Source organism: Cherax quadricarinatus, chromosome 85 (genome assembly GCF_038502225.1).
Source record: "Cherax quadricarinatus isolate ZL_2023a chromosome 85, ASM3850222v1, whole genome shotgun sequence".
Lineage (NCBI taxonomy): Eukaryota > Metazoa > Arthropoda > Malacostraca > Decapoda > Parastacidae > Cherax > Cherax quadricarinatus.
Window position 1 is genome coordinate 19715748 of NC_091376.1, and position 24373 is coordinate 19740120.

The 24373-nt window shown below is 43.4% G+C and overlaps 1 protein-coding gene across 2 annotated transcripts in view; it reads left to right on the forward strand.

Moving 5' to 3' along the window:
- Positions 1 to 24373, forward strand: part of LOC128703120 (UDP-glycosyltransferase UGT5) — a 61403-nt gene that overhangs the window by 14147 nt on the left and 22883 nt on the right. Inside the window, exons 2-4 of one of the 2 annotated variants that reach the window (XM_053797675.2) lie at positions 16111 to 16253; positions 22534 to 22707; positions 23015 to 23269. In XM_053797675.2, coding sequence (XP_053653650.2) covers positions 22534 to 22707; positions 23015 to 23269 — 429 coding nt within the window. In that variant the 5' untranslated portion in view covers positions 16111 to 16253. The remainder of the gene's footprint in view (positions 1 to 16110; positions 16254 to 22533; positions 22708 to 23014; positions 23270 to 24373) is intronic. The other variant, XM_053797674.2, reaches the window with a different exon arrangement.

The following is a 24373-nucleotide window of genomic DNA, read 5'->3' on the forward strand; positions in this document are numbered from 1 at the left end:
TGGGATGATACATTCCATTACCAAACTACGATGATACATACCATTAAAACACTAGCATGATGCATACCATTAGCACTCCAGAATGATACATGCCATTAGAAGAAAAGAATGATACATACCATTACCACACCGGGATGACACATACCACTGCCACACCAGGATGATGCATACCATTACAACACCAGGATGATGCATACCATTACCACACCAGGATGATACATGCTATTACCACACTAGGATGATACATACCATTACAATACTAGGATGATACAAACCATTACCACAACAGGGTGATAAATGCTTTTACCACACAAGGATGATACATACCATTACAACACTAGGATGATACATATCACTACCAGACTAGGGTGATACATACCATTGCCACATTATGAGGATATATACCATTACCTCACTAGGATGATATATGCAATCACCACACTAGTATGATACATACCATTACCACAATAGGATGATACATACCATTACCACACTAGGATGATACACACCATTACCACACCAGGATGATACATGCCATTGCCAGGCTAGGATGATACATGCCATTACTACTCTAGGATGATACATACCATTTCCACGCTAGGATGATACATACCATTACCACACTAGCATGATACATACCGTTAACACACTAGGATGATACCTACCAGTACCAAAGACGGATAATACATACCATTACAACACTAGGATGATGCATACTATTACCACACTAGGATGATACATACCATTGCCACACTAGGATGATGTATACCACTACCACACTAGGATGATACATACCATAACAACACTATGATGATACATACCAGTACCACACCAGGATGATACATATCATTAAAAACTAGGATGATACATACAATTATCACACAAGGATGATACATACCATTACCACATTACGATGATACATTCCATTACCACACTAGCATGATACATACCATTAGCACACCAGGATGATACATACCATTATCACACTAGGATGATAAATGCCAATACCACACTATGATGAAACATTCTATTACCACACTTGCATGATACATAACATTAACGCACCAGGATGATACATACCATTACCAGACTAGGATGATACATATCATACCCCACTAGGATGATATATACCATTATCACACTAGGATGATACATACCATTAGCACATCAGGATGATACATACCATTACCACACTAGCATGATACATACAATTACCACAGTATGATGATACATTCCATTACCAAACTAGCATGATGCATACCATTACCACACCAGGATGACTCATTCCATTACCACACTAGGATGATACATACCATTATCACACTAGGATGATACACACCATTACCACACTAAGATGATACATACCATTATCACACTAGGATGATACATACCATTACCACACCAGGGTGACACATCCCATTACCACACTAGGATGATACATAGCATTACCACACTAAGATGATACATACCATTATCACACTAGTATGATATATACCATTACCACACCAGGATTATACATACCATTACCACACTAGGATGACACATACCATTACCACACCGGGATGACACATACCACTGCCACACAAGGATGAAACATACCATTACCACACCAAGATGATACAAACCATTACCACACAAGGATGATGCATACCATTACCTCTCGAGGATGGTTCATATTAATAAAACACTAGGATGATACATACCATTTCCACACTAGGATGATGCATACCATTACCGCACTAGGATGATACATACCACTACCACACGAGGATGGTACATACCATTACCCCACTAGGATGATACATACCGTTACTACACCAGGATGATTCATATCATTACCACCCTAGGATGATACACACCATTACAACACTAGGATAATACATACCATTACTTCTAGAATGATACATACCATTTCGAAACTAGGATCATACATACCATTACCACACCAGGATGATACATGCCATTACCATACCAAGATGTTACATACCATTACCACAATAGGATAATACATACCATTACGACACCAGGATGATACATACCATTACCACACTAGGATGATACATACCATTACCACACCAGAATGATGCATACCATTTCCACACTAGGATGATATATACCATTACCACACTAGGAAGATACATACCATTACCACTCTGGGATGCTACATACCATTACCACAACAGGATGATGCATACCACTTCCACTCTAGGATGATATATACCATTACCACACTACAATTATACACACCGTTACCACACTAGAATGATACATACTATTACCACACTAGGATGATACATACCATTACCGCACTAGGATGATACATACCATTACCACACTAGGATGATACATACAATTACCACACTAGGATGATACATACCATTATCACACTAGGATGATACATACCATTACCTCACTAGGACGATACATACGATTACCAAACCAGGATTTTACGTACCACTACAACAGTAGGATGATACTTACCATTACCACAATAGGAAGATACATACCATTACAACACTGTGATGATACATACCATTACCACACCAGGATGAAGCATACCATTACCACACTAGGATGATACATACCATTACAACAATAGGATGATACATGACATTACCACACTAGGATGACACATACCATTAACACATCTGGATGACACATACCATTACCACACTAGAATGATACATACCATTGCCCCAATAGGATGATACATATCATTACCACACTAGGATGATACATACCATTGCCACACTAGGATGATATATACCATTACCACACTAGGATGATACATACCATTACCACACAAAGATGATGCATACATTTATCACACTAGGATGATACATACCATTATCCCACCAGGATGATACAAACCATTACCACAACAGGGTGATAAATGCTTTTATCACACAAGGATAATACATACCATTACAACACTACAATGATACATATCACTACCAGACTAGGGTGATATATACCATTGCCACACTATGAGGATATATACCATTACCTCACTAGGATGATACATGCAATCACCACACTAGTATGATACATACCATTACCACAATAGGACGATACATACCATTACCACACTAGGATGATACACACCATTACCACACCAGGATGATACATGCCATTGCCACGCTAGGATGATACATGCTATTACTACTCTAGGATGATACATACCATTTCCACTCTAGGATGATACATACCATTACCACACTAGCATGATACATACCGTTAACACACTAGGATGATACCTACCAGTACCAAAGAAGGATAATACATACCATTACTACACTAGGATGATGCATACTATTACCACACTAGGATGATACATACCATTGCCACACTAGGATGATGCATACCACTACCACACTAGGATGATACATACCATAACAACACTATGATGATATATACCAGTACCACACCAGGATGATACATATCATTAAACACTAGGATGATACATACAATTATCACACAAGGATGATACATAGCATTACCACATTACGATGATACATTCCATTACCACACTAGCATGATACATACCATTAGCACACCAGGATGATACATACCATTACCACACTAGGATGATACATGCCAATACCACACTATGATGAAACATTCCATTACCACACTAGCATGATACATACCTTTAACGCACCAGGGTGATACATACCATTACCACACTAGGATGATACATATCATACCCCACTATGATGATATATACCATTATCACACTAGGATGATACATACCATTTGCACACCAGGATGATACATACCATTACCACACTAGCATGATACATACAATTACCACACTATGATGATACATTCCATTACCAAACTAGCATGATGCATACCATTACCACACCAGGATGATACATTCCATTACCACACTAGGATGATACATACCATTATCACACTAGGATGATACATACCACTACCACACTAAGATGATACATACCATTATCACACTAGGATGATACATACCATTACCACACCAGGGTGACACATACCATTACCACACTAGGATGATACACAGCATTACCACACTAAGATGATACATACCATTATCACACTAGGATGATACATACCATTACCACACCAGGATGATACATACCATTACCACACTAGGACGATATATTCCATTACCACACTAGGATGATACATACCATTTCCACACTAGGATTATATATACCATTAACACAATAGGATGATACATACCATTACCACACTAGGATGATGCATATCATTACCACACTAGGATGATACATGTCATTACCACACTATGAGGCCTGGTCACAGACCGGGCCGCGGGGGCATTGACCCCAGAAACTCTCTCCAGGTAAAACTCCAGGTATGATGATACATAATATTACCCCATTAGCATGATATATACCCTTACCACACCAGGATTATACATACCATTACCACACTAGGATGACACATACCATTACCACACCGGGATGACACATACCACTGCCACACAAGGATGATACATACCATTACCACACCAAGATGATACAAACCATTACCACACGAGGATGATGCATACCATTACCACTCGAGGATGGTACATATTAATAAAACACACATACCATTACTAGGATGATGCATACACCGCACTAGGATGATACATACCATTTCCACACTAGGATGATATATACCATTACCACACTACAATTATACACACCGTTACCACACTAGAATGATACATACTATTACCACACTAGGATGATACATACCATTATAACAATAGGATGATACATACCATTACCACACTATGATGATACATAATATTACCACACCAGGATGATACATACCATCACCACACTAGGATGACACATACCCATACCACACCCGGATGACACATACCACTGCCACACCAGGATGAAACATACCATTACCACTCGAGAATGACACATATTAATAAAACACTAGGATGATACATACAATTTCCAAACTAGAATGATGCGTACTATTACCGCACTAGGATGATACATACCATTAGCACACTTGGATGATACATACCATTGCAACACTAGGATGATACATACCATTACCACACTAGGATGATACATACCGTTGCCACACCAGGATGATACATGTCATTACCACTCTAAGATGATACATACCATTACAACTCTAGGATGATACATACCATTACTTTTAGAATGATACATACCATTTCGAAACTAGGATCATACATATCATTACCACAATAGGATGACATATACCATTACTACACAAGGGTGATACATACCATTACCACACTAGGATGATACATACCACTTCCACACCAGGATGATACATACCATTACCACACTAGGAATATATACACCTTGACCACACTGGGATGCTACATACCATTACCACAACAGGATGATACATACCACTTCCACTCAAGGATGATATATACCATTACCACACTACAATGATACACACGGTTACCACACTAGAATGATACATACTGTTACCACACTAGGATGATATATACCATCAACACAATAGGATGATACATACCATTACCACACTAGGATGATATATATCATTACAACACTAGGATGATACATGTCATTACAACGCTATGATGATACATAATATTACCACACCAGCATGATACATACCATTACCATACCAGGATGATACATACAATTAACCCACTAGGATGACACATACCATTACCACACGGGAATGACACATACCACTGCCACACTAGGATGATACATACCATTACCACACCAAGATGATACATACTATTTCCACACTAGGATGATACATACCATTTCCACACTATGATGATACATACCATTACCACACTAGGATGACACATACCATTACAACATTAGGATGATACATACCATTATAACACTAGGATGATACATACAATTACCACACTAGGATGATACATACCTTTACCACACTAGAATGCTACGCACCATTACCACAACAGAATGATACATACCATTACCACACAAGGATAATACATATCATTACCACACTAGGATGATACATATAATGCCACACTAGGATGATATATACCATTACCACACCAGGATGATACTTATCATAATCACACTAGGATGATACATATAATGCCACACTAGGATGATATATACCATTACCACACCAGGATGATACTTATCATAATCACACTAGGATAATACATACCACTACCACACTGGGATGATACATTCCATTACCAAACTAGAATGATACATACCATTACCGCACTAGGATGATACATGGCATTACCAAACTACGATGATACATACCATTAAAACACTAGCATGATGCATACCATTAGCACTCCAGAATGATACATGCCATTAGAAGAAAAGGATGATACATACCATTACCACACCGGGATGACACATACCACTGCCACACCAGGATGATGCATACCATTACAACACCAGGATGATACATACCATTACCACACCAGGATGATACATGCTATTACCACACTAGGATGATACATACCATTACAATACTAGGATGATACAAACCATTACCACAACAGGGTGATAAATGCTTTTACCACACAAGGATGATACATACCATTACAACACTAGGATGATACATATCACTACCAGACTAGGGTGATACATACCATTGCCACACTATGAGGATATATACCATTACCTCACTAGGATGATATATGCAATCACCACACTAGTATGATACATACCATTACCACAATAGGATGATACATACCATTACCACACTAGGATGATACACACCATTACCACACCAGGATGATACATGCCATTGCCACGCTAGGATGATACATGCCATTACTACTCTAGGATGATACATACCATTTCCACGCTAGGATGATACATACCATTACCACACTAGCATGATACATACCGTTAACACACTAGGATGATACCTACCAGTACCAAAGAAGGATAATACATACCATTACTACACTAGGATGATGCATACTATTACCACACTAGGATGATACATACCATTGCCACACTAGGATGATGTATACCACTACCACACTAGGATGATACATACCATAACAACACTATGATGATACATACCAGTACCACACCAGGATGATACATATCATTAAAAACTAGGATGATACATACAATTATCACACAAGGATGATACATACCATTACCACATTACGATGGTACATTCCATTACCACACTAGCATGATACATACCATTAGCACACCAGGATGATACATACCATTACCACACTAGGATGATACATGCCAATACCACACTATGATGAAACATTCCATTACCACACTAGCATGATACATAACATTAACGCACCAGGATGATACATACCATTACCACACTAGGATGATACATATCATACCCCACTAGGATGATATATACCATTATCACACTAGGATGATACATACCATTAGCACACCAGGATGATACATACCATTACCACACTAGCATGATACATACAATTACCACACTATGATGATACATTCCATTACCAAACTAGCATGATGCATACCATTACCACACCAGGATGATACATTCCATTACCACACTAGGATGATACATACCATTATCACACTAGGATGATACATACCATTACCACACTAAGATGATACATACCATTATCACACTAGGATGATACATACCATTACCACACCAGGGTGACACATCCCATTACCACACTAGGATGATACATAGCATTACTACACTAAGATGATACATACCATTATCACACTAGGATGATATATACCATTACCACACCAGGATTATACATACTATTACCACACTAGGATGACACATACCATTACCACACCGGGATGACACATACCACTGCCACACAAGGATGATACATACCATTACCACACCAAGATGATACAAACCATTACCACACAAGGATGATACATACAACTACCACACTAGGATGGTACATACCATTACCCCACTAGGATGATACATACCGTTACTACACCAGGATGATACATATCATTACCACCCTAGGATGATACACACCATTACAACACTAGGATAATACATACCATTACTTCTAGAATGATACATACCATTTCGAAACTAGGATCATACATACCATTACCACACCAGGATGATACATGCCATTACCATACCAAGATGTTACATACCATTACCACAATAGGATAATACACACCATTACCACACCAGGATGATACATACCATTACCACACTGGGATGATACATACCATTACCACACCAGAATGATGCGTACCATTTCCACACTAGGATGATATATACCATTACCACACTAGGAAGATACATACCATTACCACTCTGGGATGCTACATACCATTACCACAACAGGATGATGCATACCACTACCACTCTAGGATGATATATACCATTACCACACTACAATTATACACACCGTTACCACACTAGAATGATACATACTATTACCACACTAGGATGATACATACCATTACCACACCAGGATGACACATACCATTACAACAATAGGATGATACATGCCATTACCACACTAGGATGACACATACCATTACAACAATAGGATGATACATACCATTACCACACTAGGATGATACATACCATTACAACAATAGGATGATTTTACGTACCACTACAACAGTAGGATGATACTTACCATTACCACAATAGGAAGATACATACCATTACCACACCAGGATGACACATACCATTACAACAATAGGATGATACATGCCATTACCACACTAGGATGACACATACCATTACAACAATAGGATGATACATATCATTACCACACTAGGATGATACATACCATTGCCACTCTAGGATGATATATACCATTACCACACTAGGATGATACATACCATTACCACACTAGGATGATACATACCATTACCACACTAGGATGATACATATCATTACCACACAAGGATGATGCATACATTTATCACACTAGGATGATACATACCATTATCCCACCAGGATGATACATAACATTACCACACTAGGATGATTCATAACATTACCACACCAGCATGATACATACCATTACCACACCAGGATGATGCATACCATTACCACACTAGGATGATACATACCAATACCACACTATGATGATACATTCCATGACCACACTAGCATGATACATATCATTACCACACCAGGATGATATATACCGTTAAACACTAGAATCATACTTACGATTGCCTCATTAAGATGTTACATACCATTACCACACCAGGATGATACATACCATTAGCACACTAGGATTATGCATACCATTACCACACTAGGATGATACATACCATTACCACACTAGGATGATATATACCATTACCACACTAGGATGATACATACCATTACCACACTAGGATGATACATACCATTACCACACCAGGATGATACATACCATTACCACACTAGGATGATATATACCATTACCACACTAGGATGATACATACCATTACCACACCAGGATGATACATACCATTACCACACTAGGATGATACATACCATTACCACACCTGTACGTTACAGACCCTAGCTTGTTATGCAGAGCATTCCCGCCAGTTTTGTCTCACACCAGTCTACTAACACCCAGGATGCGACCCACACCTGTCCACTAACACCCAGGGTGCGGCCCACACCAGTCCACTAACACCCAGGATGCGACCCACACCAGTCCACTAACACCCAGGATGCGACCCACACCTGTCCACTAACACCCAGGTACCAATTTTACTGATGGGTGAACATAGACAACAGGTGTAAAGAAACACGCCAAACGTTTCTACCCTCGCTGATAGTCGAACCCCGAACCTCGCCATGTGGACGGAGAGCTTTACCCAATAGGCCACTATGCACAGTTGCCTGAGAGACACAGGTCACCGTAGCCTGAGAGACACAGGTGTCTTTAGCCTGAGAGACACTGGTCACCGTAGCCTGAGAGACGCAGGTCACTTTAGCCTAAGAGACACAGGTCACCATAGCCTGAGAGACACAGGTGTCTTTAGCCTGAGAGACACAGGTCACCGTAGCCTGAGAGACACAGGTGTCTTTAGCCTGAGAGACACTGGTCACCGTAGCCTGAGAGACGCAGGTCACTTTAGCCTAAGAGACACAGGTCACTTTAGCCTAAGAGACACAGGTCACCGTAGCCTGAGAGACACAGGTGTCTTTAGCCTGAGAGACACTGGTCACCGTAGCCTGAGAGACGCAGGTCACTTTAGCCTGAGAGACACAGGTCACCGTACCTGAGAGACACAGGTCACTTTAGCCTGAGAGACACTGGTCACCGCAACCTGAGAGACACAGGTCACCGTACCTGAGAGACACAGGTCACCGTACCTGAGAGACACAGGGCACCGTAGCCTGAGAGACGCAGGTCACTTTAGCCTGAGAGACACAGGTCACTTTAGCCTGAGAGACACTGGTCACCGCAACCTGAGAGACACAGGTCACCGTACCTGAGAGACACAGGTCACCGTACCTGAGAGACACAGGGCACCGTAGCCTGAGAGACGCAGGTCACTTTAGCCTGAGAGACACAGGTCACTTTAGCCTGAGAGACACTGGTCACCGCAACCTGAGAGACACAGGTCACCGTACCTGAGAGACACAGGTCACCGTACCTGAGAGACACAGGGCACCGTAGCCTGAGAGACGCAGGTCACTTTAGCCTGAGAGACACAGGTCACTTTAGCCTGAGAGACACTGGTCACCGCAACCTGAGAGACACAGGTCACCGTACCTGAGAGACACAGGTCACCGTACCTGAGAGACACAGGTCACCGTACCTAAGAGACACTGGTCACCGCAACCTGAGTGACACAGGTCACCGTACCTGAGAGACACAGGTCACCGTACCTGAGAGACACAGGTCACCGTACATGAGAGACACAGGGCACCGTAGCCTGAGAGACACAGGTCACCGTAGCCTGAGAGACGCAGGTCAGCGTAGCCTGAGAGACACAGGTCAGCGTAGCATGAGAGACACAGGTCACCATTGCCTGAGAGACACAGGTCAACGTAGCCTGAGAGACACAGGTCAGCGTAGCATGAGAGACACAGGTCACCGTAGCCTGAGAGAGGTCACACTGAGAGACACAGGTCACCGTAGCCTGAGAGACGCAGGTCACCGTAGCCTGAGAGACGCAGGTCACTTTAGCCTGAGAGACACAGGTCACTTTAGCCTGAGAGACACTGGTCACCGCAACCTGAGAGACACAGGTCACCGTAGCCTGAGAGACGCAGGTCACCGTAGCCTGAGAGACGCAGGTCACTTTAGCCTGAGAGACACAGGTCACTTTAGCCTGAGAGACACAGGTCACCGTACCTGAGAGACACAGGTCACCGTACCTGAGAGACACAGATTACTGTAGTCTGAGAGACACAGGTCACCGTAGCCTGAGAGACACAGGTCACCGTAGCCTGAGAGACACAGGTCACCGTAGCCTGAGAGACACAGGTCACCGTAGCCTGAGAGACACAGGTCACCGTAGCCTGAGAGACACAGGTCACCGTAGCCTGAGAGACACAGGTCACCGTAGCCTGAGAGACACAGGTCACCGTAGCCTGAGAGACACAGGTCACCGTAGCCTGAGAGACACAGGTCACCGTAGCCTGAGAGACACAGGTCACCGTAGCCTGAGAGACACAGGTCAGCGTAGCCTGAGAGACACAGGTCACCGTAGCCTGAGAGACACAGGTCACCGTAGCCTGAGAGACACAGGTCACCGTAGCCTGAGAGACACAGGTCACCGTAGCCTGAGAGACACAGGTCAACGTGGTCTGAGAGACAGTTCACCGTAGCCTGAGAGACACCGGTCACCGTAGCCTGAGAGACACAGGTCAACGTGGTCTGAGAGACAGGTCACCGTAGCCTGAGAGACACAGGATATCGTAGCCTGAGAGACACAGGTCACTGTACCTGATAGACACAGGTCACCGTACCTGAAAGACACAGGTCACCGTAGCCTGAGAGACACAGGTCACCGTAGCCTGAGAGACACAGGTCACCGTAGCCTGAGAGACACAGGTCACCGTAGCCTGAGAGACACAGGTCACCGTAGCCTGAGAGACAAAGGTCACAGTAGCCTGAGAGACAGAGGTCAGCGTAGCCTTAGAGACACAGGTCACCGTATCCTGAGAGACACAGGTCAGAATAGCCTTAGAGACACAGGTCACCGTAGCCTGAGAGACACAGGTCACCGTAGCCTGAGAGACACAGGTCACCGTAGCCTGAGAGACACAGGTCACCGTAGCCTGAGAGACACAGGTCACCGTAGCCTGAGAGACACAGGTCACCGTAGCCTGAGAGACACAGGTCACCGTAGCCTGAGAGACACAGGTCACCGTAGCCTGAGAGACACAGGTCACCGTAGCCTGAGAGACACAGGTCACCGTAGCCTGAGAGACACAGGTCACCGTAGCCTGAGAGACACAGGTCACCGTAGCCTGAGAGACACAGGTCACCGTAGCCTGAGAGACACAGGTCACCGTAGCCTGAGAGACACAGGTCACCGTAGCCTGAGAGACACAGGTCACCGTAGCCTGAGAGACACAGGTCACGGTGAGAGACACAGGTCACCGTAGCCTGAGAGACACAGGTCACCGTAGCCTGAGAGACACAGGTCAGCGTAGCATGAGAGACACAGGTCACGTTAGCCTGAGAGACACAGGTCACCGTAGCCTGAGAGACACAGGTCAGCGTAGCCTGAGAGACACAGGTCACCGTAGCCTGAGAGACACAGGTCAGCGTAGCCTGAGAGACACACAGGTCACCATTGCCTGAGAAACACAGGTCACCGTAGCCTGAGAGACACAGGTCACCGTAGCCTGAGAGACACAGGTCAACGTGGTCAGAGAGACACAGGTCACCATTGCCTGAGAAACACAGGTCACCGTAGCCTGAGAGACACAGGTCAGCGTGGTCTGAGAGACACAGGTCAACGTAGCCTGAGAGACACAGGTAACGTAGCTTGAGAGACACAGGTCACCGTAGACTGAGAGACACAGGTCAGCGTGGTCTGAGAGACACAGGTCAGCGTGGTCTGAGAGACACAGGTCAACGTAGCCTGAGAGACACAGGTCAACGTGGTCTGAGAGACACAGGTCACCGTAGCCCAAGAGACACAGGTCACCGTAGCCTGAGAGACACAGGTCAGCGTGGTCTGAGAGACACAGGTCAACGTAGCCTGAGAGACACAGGTCACCGTAGCCTGAGAGACACAGGTCAGCGTGGTCTGAGAGACACAGGTCAACGTAGCCTGAGAGACACAGGTCAACGTGGTCAGAGAGACACAGGTCACCATTGCCTGAGAGACACAGGTCACCGTAGCCTGAGAGACACAGGTCAGCGTGGTCTGAGAGACACAGGTCAACGTAGCCTGAGAGACACAGGTCACCGTAGCCTGAGAGACACAGGTCACCGTAGCCTGAGAGACACAGGTCAGCGTAGCATGTGAGACACAGGTCACCGTAGCCTGAGAGACACAGGTCAGCGTAGCATGTGAGACACAGGTCACACGTATTTTATTGCAATAAAGTGGACCGCCTGTGACCAGAATTATATACATTTTCAGGCCAATTATGTCATTAACATTGTCGCTACCACTGGCCACGGTGCACCCTGGCCACGGTGTACCCTGGCCACGGTGCACCCTGGCCACGGTGCACCCTGGCCACGGTGCACCCTGGCCTGGTAGCTGAAGCTCTCGCTTCACATGGCGAAGTCTGGGTTCGATTCCCAGAGAGGGTAGAAACATTGGACGTGTTTCTTTACAACGGTTGTCTATGTCCACCCATTAGTAAAATGGGTACCTGGGTGTTAGTGGACTGGTGTGGGTGGCATCCTGGGTGTTAGTGGACTGGTGTGGGTGGCATCCTGGGTGTTAGTGGACTGGTGTGGGTGGCATCCTGGGTGTTAGTTGACTGGTGTGGGTCGCATCCTGGGCGTTAGTTGACTGGTGTGGGTCGCATCCTGGGTGTTAGTGGACTGGTGTGAGTCGCATCCTGGGTGTTAGTTGACTGGTGTGGGTCGCATCCTGGGTGTTAGTTGACTGGTGTGGGTCACATCCTGGGTGTTAGTGGACTGGTGTGGGTCGCATCCTGGGTGTTAGTTGACTGGTGTGGGTCGCATCCTGGGTGTTAGTGGACTGGTGTGGGTGGCATCCTGGGATAAAACTGACCTAATTTGCGGGAAATGCTCAGCATTACAAATGGCTTTCTGTATAGTAGTATGGCATTGATTTCAGCCAGGACTGTATACCTTGTACATGTACTTGTATACCTTGTACATGTACTAGTATACCTTGTACATGTACTTGTATACCTTGTACATGTACTTGTATACCTTGTACATGTACTTGTATAACTTGTACATGTACTTGTATACCTTGTACATGTACTTGTATACCTTGTACATGTACTTGTATACCTTGTACATGTACTTGTATACCTTGTACATGCACTTGTATACCTTGTACATGTACTTGTATACCCTGTACATGTACTTGTATACCTTGTACATATATTTGTATACCTTGTACATGTACTTGTATACCTTGTACATGTACTTGTATACCTTGTACATGTACTTGTATACCTTGTACATGCACTTGTATACCTTGTACATGCACTTGTATACCTTGTACATGTACTTGTATACCTTGTACATGTACTTGTATACCTTGTACATGTACTTGTATACCTTGTACATGTACTTGTATACCTTGTACATGTACTTGTATACCTTGTACATGTACTTGTATACCTTGTGCATGTACTTGTATACCTCGTACATGTACTTGTATACCTTGTACATGTACTTGTATACCTTGTACATGTACTTGTATACCTTGTACATGTACTTGTATACCTTGTACATGTACTTGTATACCTTGTACATGTACTTGTATACCTTGTACATGTACTTGTATACCTTGTACATGTACTTGTATACCTTGTACATGTACTTGTATACCTTGTACATGTACTTGTATACCTTGTACATGTACTTGTATACCTTGTACATGTACTTGTATACCTTGTACATGTACTTGTATACCTTGTACATGTACTTGTATACCTTGTGCATGTACTTGTATACCTTGTACATGTACTTGTATACCTTGTACATGTACTTGTATACCTTGTACATGTACTTGTATACCTTGTGCATGTACTTGTATACCTTGTACATGTACTTGTATACCTTGTACATGTACTTGTATACCTTGTACATGTACTTGTATACCTTGTGCATGTACTTGTATACCTTGTACATGTACTTGTATACCTTGTACATGTACTTGTATACCTTGTACATGTACTTGTATACCTTGTGCATGTACTTGTATACCTTGTACATGTACTTGTATACCTTGTACATGTACTTGTATACCTTGTACATGTACTTGTATACCTTGTGCATGTACTTGTATACCTTGTACATGTACTTGTATACCTTGTGCATGTACTTGTATACCTTGTACATGTACTTGTATACCTTGTACATGTACTTGTATACCTTGTACATGTACTTGTATACCTTGTATACCTTGTACATGTACTTGTATACCTTGTACATGTACTTTTATACCTTGTACATGTACTTGTATACCTTGTACATGTACTTGTATACCTTGTACATGTACTTGTATACCTTGTACATGTACTTGTATACCTTGTACATGTACTTGTATACCTTGTACATGTACTTGTATACGTTGTACATGTACTGGTAACAAATAAAGATATATTCTCCTATGGTCACCTTGGCAGCCTCGCCCAGACTCTCACTTGGAAGGTGTTTCACGTTCGCCGCAGTGAATTAGATATTTGTCCATCATTTCGGAATCTTTACTGAGAAAACGTTTCGCCAGCCTGTGGCTTCTTTAGTCCAATATCAGAGAAGAAGGTTGGAAGATGAGAAGGAGTTTGAGGTAATCAGTCCCTCATCCAGGAGTCGATGTGTCCAGTCCACCGATCATTTCTCAGTATCGATGGACTGGACGCATCGATTCCCGGCTGAGGGATTGATTACCTCAAATCCCTCCTCATTTTCCATCCTTCTTCTCTGTATTGGACTGAAGAAGCCACAATAAACATTCCTAACTGTTGCAAAAGTGTCTAATTCTTCGTTTTCTAAACCAGTTAGGTCACAGCTCTTGGTCTCATCAAGTGAGGGAGACTCAGTAAAACTAGAGACTGTTTGTGTCTTAGTGGAGAACTAAACCCGTCGATTTGTGTATCATTGTGAAGCTGGACACAAAAATAAAGAAATAACCCGCTCGTAGGTGAGTGAAACTTTATGATGACGTTTGGGTCTGACTTGGATCATTAACTATCCACACTAACACACGAGGGTAAGGGAAGGTAAGAGGAGGGAGGAGACGGGACAAAGAGAGGAAGAAGCAAGAAGGAAGTAGATATAGTAGTGACAGAGGTAATACTGGTAGTGGAGGTGGTAGTGATGGTGGTAGTGGTGGTGGTGGTGGTGGATGGTGGTGGTGGTGTGGTGGTGGTGGTAGGTAGGTGGTGGAGGTGGTGGTGGTGGCGGTGGTGGTGGTGGTGGTGGTGGAGGTGGTGGTGGTGGTGGTGGTAGGTGGTGTAGGTGGTAGTGGTAGTAAGGTAGTGGTGGTAGGTGAGTAGAGTAGTGGTGGTGGTATGGTGGTTGGCAGGTAGGTAGTGGTGGTAGTGGTGGTGGTGGTGGTGGTGGTAATGGTGGTAGTGGTGTGGTAGGTAGGTGGTATGGTGGTGGTAGTAGGTGGTGGTAGGTGGAGTGGTGGCAGGTGGTGGTGAGGTGGAGGTGAGGTGAGGTGGTGGCAGGCGGTGGTGGTGCGGTAATGGTAGGTGGTGGTGGTGGTGGTAGTAGGTAGGTGGCAGGTAGTGGAGGTGGTGGTGGTGGTGGAGTGGTGGTGGTAGATGGTGGTGGTGGTGGTGGCATCTGGAGGTGGTGGTGGTGGAGGTGGTGAGGCGGTGGTGGTGGTAGCGGTGGTGGTGGTGGTGGTGGAGGTGGTGGTGGATGGCGGTGGTGGTGGCAGGTGGTAGCGGTGGTGGTGGTGGAGGTGGTGGTGGTGGTGGTGGTGGCGGCGGAGGTGGTGGTTGTGGTGGTGGTGGTGGTGGTGGTGATGGTGATGGTGGTGGTGGTGGTGATGGTGGAGTGGCGGTGGCAGTGGTGGTGGTGGTGGTGGCGGCAGTGGTGGTAGTGGTGCAGGTGGTGGTGGTGGTAGCGGTGTGGCGGTGGTGTGGTGTTGGTGGTGGTGGTGGTGGTGGTGGTGCAGGTGGTGGCGGTGGTGGTGGTGGTGGTGGTGGTGGTGGAGGTGGTGGTGGTGGTGGTGGTGGTGAGCGGTGGTAGGCGGTTGGTGGTGGTAGGTGGTAGGTGGAGTGGTATTGGTGGTGTAATAGGTGAGTAATGGTGGTGGAAGGTGGAGGTGGTGGTGGTAGTAGAGTAGTAGCAGTAGTAGTAGTAGTAGTAGTAGCAGTACTAGTAGTAGTAGTAGTAGGAAGCGGGAGTAGTGAAAGTGGCCGAAGAGCCGAAGTGAAAGTCAGTACTGTATTTATTAAGCTGCATAAGAGTTCTGTACAGATACAGTCGCTCCGGCTGTTGTATCTGATCATACCTCAATATATATACCTTTGTTTCCTGCGCGTCGATTACCTTGTATTATTAATAAATAACAAAAAAGGCACAATACCGTGACTGGAACGATAAGCAAATAACCCGCGGGTTATTTGTGTACCTTGTATTATTCACATCATGTGAAATAGTCTGGGGAAAAATTGGTCCTTGTCCAGGGTGGACTTAAGAGAAATCAAGTGTAGGACATATGCACTGTTTCTGGCATTATCTCGGTGATTATCATACATCGATAACTTATGATAAACATGTCTTATATCTGTCACTATCTTAGTGCTGATAATGAAGTACATTAACCTGTGACTAGTTGTTTGACCCGAGAACAAAGTTTAGAACCACGAGATCTTATTCTAATGAGAAAGTTCTAGATTCAGAATGTTATTACCTCCGCCAACTTCATTTCTCACTTCAGTATTATTGGAAACAAGAAGATGACAATACTGAGTCATAGTCAGTATCTTTACCTCACATCTCTGTGTCAATACAGTGTCATCTTTACCCAAGAAATGAGAATTATTTTATATCATATGTCAGCTAATTTTATGTGTGAACTGGCTGGTGCTATTTAAATATAACTTACTGTAACGTAATGTAATTTCAGAGACCCTGGGAAGATTTTTGGTAACTAATGATAATTCTCTTAAAAAAGAGTCCAAGATAATTTGAAAGCCTCGACACCATCCAAAATTTAGTCAATTTATTTCATATACCAATATTAAAATGCCTATAATTATTTCTTAAACACCAAACTGTACAATACTACTGTAATGCAATATATTGAAACAATAACTGTCATATAGAATAAAGAATTTTCCCAAAATAATTTTTTTTTTCACCTACTCTTGTTTACATACTTATTGGTACACAAGACACAAATAACTCACACATAAGATAAAGAAACTTTCGGCTTCGGTCCGACTTGGACCAAGTTGGACCGAAACAATGTCCTAAGTTACCGAAACATTGTCCTAAGTTTCTTTCTGCAATACGCGGCTTATCTGTGCAGTGTTGCACTCACGGTATTGTGCCTTTATATTCTTCACTGGTACACGAGGCTTAAAATATACATTGTACAGAGATGGAATATGTAATACGTGAGCTATGTAGGATATATTGCAAGTATATTTTGCTACGTGTTTGTCAAAAATATCATTGTAAAAGTATCATGCTCCTTAGAGTTGGGTCACAGCATTCCCAGGAAATAACAGGTGTTACCCCTCTGAACTGTAGCTGGGCAACAGCATACCCAGGAAATACCAGGTGTTACCCCTCTGAACTGTAGCTGGGCAACAGCATACCCAGGAAATACCAGGTGTTACCCCTCTGAACTGTACCACAAAGTCGCTCCAACATTAAACTTGACTGTTATTATTAGTGATGTTTATTCATACACAACATTCAGATTTCATCTTATTCTTATTTATAAGCTAAATAAAACCCCAAAACATTTACATATAAAGTTGGTAACAAAGTGATAGCTTTTGTCACCGGCAAATGACGATCATACTAGAAAAATATGGCTGACAGTCTCCGGTAAAGATTTAATAACAGGTTTTAGGAAGGGGAAAGTGACACTAGAATGACATGCTATCATCATTGTTATATGTTGTTCAATTTTAAAGTGAGAGATCATACGTTATGCAGCAGCCTAAGGTGCTAATATTACAGTCGTGTAGGTGGGAAGTACAGTGTCTGCACCCTGAAGGATGGGTGGGGATGTTACAGTCGTGGAAGAGGGCAGTACAGTATCTGCACCCTGAAGGATGGGTGAGGATGTTACAGTCGTGGAGGTGGGCAGTACAGTATCTGCACCCTGAAGGATGGGTGGGGATGTTACAGTCGTGGAGGTGGGCAGTACAGTGTCTGCACCCTGAAGGATGGGTGGGGATGTTACATCCTGGAAGTGGGCAGTACAGTGTCTGCACTCTGAACGATGGTTGAGAATGTTACATCCTGGAAGTGGGCAGTACAGTGTCTGCACTCTGAACGATGGTTGAGAATGTTACATCCTGGAAGTGGGCAGTACAGTGTCTGCACTCTGAACGATGGTTGAGAATGTTACATCCTGGAAGTGGGCAGTACAGTGTCTGCACCCTGAAGGATGGGTGGGGATGTTACAGTCGTGGAGGTGGGCAGTACAGTGTCTGCACCCTGAAGGATGGGTGGGGATGTTACAGTCGTGGAGGTGGGCAGTACAGTGTCTGCACCCTGAAGGATGGGTGGGGATGTTACAGTCGTGGAGGTGGGCAGTACAGTGTCTGCACCCTGAAGGATGGGTGGGGATGTTACAGTCGTGGAGGTGGGCAGTACAGTGTCTGCACCCTGAAGGATGGGTGGGGATGTTACAGTCGTGTAGGTGGGAAGTACAGTGTCTGCACCCTGAAGGATGGGTGGGGATGTTACAGTCGTGTAGGTGGGAAGTACAGTGTCTGCACCCTAAAGGATGGGTGGGGATGTTACAGTCGTGTAGGTGGGAAGTACAGTGTCTGCACCCTGAAGGATGGGTGGGGATGTTACAGTCGTGGAGGTGGGCAGTACAGTATCTGCACCCTGAAGGATGGGTGGGGATGTTACAGTCGTGTAGGTGGGAAGTACAGTGTCTGCACCCTGAAGGATGGGTGGGGATGTTACAGTCGTGGAGGTGGGCAGTACAGTGTCTGCACCCTGAAGGATGGGTGGGGATGTTACAGTCGTGGAGGTGGGCAGTACAGTATCTGCACCCTGAAGGATGGGTGGGGATGTTACAGTCGTGGAGGTGGGCAGTACAGTATCTGCACCCTGAAGGATGGGTGAGGATGTTACAGTCGTGGAGGTGGGCAGTACAGTATCTGCACCCTGAAGGATGGGTGAGGATGTTACAGTCGTGGAGGTGGGCAGTACAGTGTCTGCACCCTGAAGGATGGGTGGGGATGTTACAGTCGTGGAGGTGGGCAGTACAGTGTCTGCACCCTGAAGGATGGGTGGGGATGTTACAGTCGTGGAGGTGGGCAGGACAGTATCTGCACCCTGAAGGATGGGTTGGGATGTTACAGATCGAAGGGTCAGGAACTGTTCTGTCTGTTCACTTTTAGCAAGAGAAACTGTAGAATTAATGACTGTCAGTAATGCTGGAAGACTGTCACTTTGATAAAAACAAAAGGAATGATGACCAGTCATTGCTAACATAAGTCCTAATCGATTGTACTGCTGAAAATTTTGATTTTCATTCATTACTAAATACATTCTAGGTTTCATTATCTTCCAGGTACAGTTCAACACGGACTAACTGTAAAAGAAACCAGTCTGCGAGAAGAAATGTTTGTTTTCAATGTTTGTGCTGACTGTCGGTAATCTCTCAGTCACTCTTATTCCTGTGTTTAATAAACAGAAGCAATATTGCAGTTTTATAAGTCAATGCCTAAGAGAAATTTCTCCTAACATGACACATCCATTTCTTTTATTCGGAGTTGATGACAGTGTCGTCTGTCATGCCCAGATAACTGAGTGACCCACAATGGTATATTAATGGCAGGTTGGTAATTATATTAATTATGAGACGATCTCACAACATAGGAACATGTAGACACTGATATGCCTGTGAATGGACCTCAAAATACCCTTTATACAGTAGAACTTACACAGTGTGCAGAACAAACATTATTAGTGACCAAGTTTTTCTGTGATAAAGCTTAATAAAGAGAGAATTGAACAACAGTTAAAGCTTAATTCTGCCTTTATATATCTTCCTTATTACCTTGAGCAATGTGTTACTGTATGTACGTCTTGTTTCTCATTACCTTGAGCAGTGTACTACTGTATCTACATCTTGTTTCTCATTACCTTGAGCAGTGTGCTACTGTATGTACGTCTTGTTTCTCATTACCTTGAGCAGTGTACTACTGTATCTACGTCTTGTTTCTCATTACCTTGAGCAGTGTACTACTGTATCTACATCTTGTTTCTCATTACCTTGAGCAGTGTACTACTGTATCTACATCTTGTTTCTCATTACCTTGAGCAGTGTACTACTGTATCTACATCTTGTTTCTCATTACCTTGAGCAGTGTACTACTGTATCTACATCTTGTTTCTCATTACCTTGAGCAGTGTACTACTGTATCTACGTCTTGTTTCTCATTACCTTGATCAGTGTGCTACTGTATCTACGTCTTGTTTCTCATTACCTTGAGCAGTGTACTGCTGTATCTACGTCTTGTTTCTCATTACCTTGAGCAGTGTACTACTGTATCTACGTCTTGTTTCTCATTACCTTGAGCAGTGTACTGCTGTATCTACGTCTTGTTTCTCATTACCTTGAGCAGTGTACTGCTCTATCTACGTCTAGTACTGGAAGAAGCGAGGTTTGAATACAAATATTGAGAAAGAAGAATCATGCAGAGTTAACAAAGTTAGTGAGGTATGATAACACTTCGTGGAATGATCTTCCACTGGAATATAATAATCCTTAAAGAAAGTTTTCACTGATGTTAATAATTTAAACTTAGTGAGATCGCACTTGTTCGTTATGATTATTTGTTAACTTAACACTGGATTTAATATTCCCAGGTATAAAAGGTATAATATAATCTTCTTGTGTCTGCGGAAAGAGAGGTTTTTAATAATTACTTACCTATATGTAATAATTACTTACCTACATGTAATAATTACTTACCTATATGTAATAATTACTTACCTATATGTAATACAGATAAATATTTTATAAATGAATGAAATTTTATTCTCGTTAAGTAATTGATGGCATAAAATTTATTGCGTTCAAATACATATTTTTATTCTTATTAATAAAAATCTCATCTTTACTTCAGAATTAGATCATTTTGACGACTCTGAGTCTCATTTAAATAAATGCTCACATTACACTTTGTTTAAAACGTTACAAAATATTACAAACACAGGGATAAAGTGTATAATTTATTGTTTGGTCTCGCTTCCTACAGATGAAGCTAGCGATTTTTTTCATCTTAGTGGCTGCTGTGGTTGGTAGTACCACAGGAGAATTATCACCTCCTGAGAGAGTCTATAAGATCCTGATGTTGCTCCCAGCCTCCTCCAGGAGTCACAGGAATATCTTCATGCCTCTGGCTGAGGCTCTGGCTGACCGTGGACACAAGGTAACACCTCACCCATCCGAGTCTGGAAACTTAAAATTAACCTAAATATAATAGCCAATATTTTTTCCAATAGTAATTTTTTCTTCATACGTTGTTTAACTTTGGTAAATTATTCTGTGGGAGAATTTAATCTTAATATATAATGGAATTGAAACAATAAATACTTGTTTTCAGAAGGTAAAGGAAAGCTTACATAAAATTCTTCTGCTTGATCTTACCAGGCGATCAGTTAAATTCAGTTTGTTGTTGTTGCTTTCATCAGCTTCTTTCAGATTTACCTTGAAATTCGTCCTTCCTCCTCCTCCAGATAGTGATGTTGACCAACCACCCAAAGTCGTCCAAACATCCTAACATTCGCGAGGTCGACCACGACCTGCCACACTTCAAGGAGGACCATATAAACATGTTCGACACTCGAAATGGCTCGACTGGACTCATACAGCTCTTCAATACTGTTCTTCCAGCAATGGCTAGAGACATGTACAAAGTTCCCGTGGTGCGAGAACTTTACGACAGGAGGAAGGAATTTGATCTTATAGTGGTAAATCATTTTTACAATGAGGTAGGTGTTCTTGCGTTAGTCTTGCCTTAAATGAGTGAGTGCTTCCTCTGCGAGACTGAAAAGATAGGTAGATAACGAGTATACATGAAGTAGATAATGTGTGGCAATTCTATAAATAGTGAGAAAAGAACCACACGATCCAAAAATAAAAGCTACAGTCAATTGTGAGCTCAGAAATAAAAACTACAGTCAATTATGGTTCTGGTAGAGTGAGTCAGTAAACAGACATTACATAGGGAACATTAAAAAAAGACTGCAACAAAAGTCTGAACCATGATTCCTCAACCTTAAGAGGTGAGTCTAATACAAGTCAAGCCCCACCACGGGACAAATACTTCAGAAATGTAGCAGACACACGTCTCAATAGCAACCTGAAGTAGATTTTACTCTTTGAAACCTCCTGCTGAACACTACTCGCTGGAACCCCTTACTGGACATTACTCGCTGGAACCCCTTACTGGACATTACTCGCTGGAACCCCGTACTTGACACTACTCGCTGGAACCCTTTGAGACTACTCCCTGGAACCCCTTGACACTACTCGCTGGAACCCCTTACTTGACATTACTAGCTGGAACCCCTTGACATTACTCGCTGCAACCCCTTACTTGACACTACTCGCTGGAACCGCTTACTTGACACTACTCGCTGGAACCCCTTACTTGACACTACTCGCTGGAACCCCTTACTTGACACTACTCGCTGGAACCCGTTATACAACACTACACGCTGGAACCCCTTATTGGACACTACACGCTGGAACCCCTTATTGGACACTACACGCTGGAACCCCTTATCGGACGCTACTTGCTGGAACTCCATATTGGACACTACTCGCTGGAACCCCTTATTGGACGCTACTCGCTGGAACCCAATATTGGACAATACTCGCTGGAACCCCTTATTGGACGCAACTCGCTGGAACCCCTTATTGGACACTACTCGCTGGAACCCCTTATTGGACACTACTCGCTTGAACCCCTCATTGGACACTACTCGCTGGAACCCCTTATTGGACACTGCTCACTGGAACCCCTTATTGGACACTACTCGCTGGAGTCCCTTATTGGACACTACTCGCTGAAACCCCTTATTGGACACCAC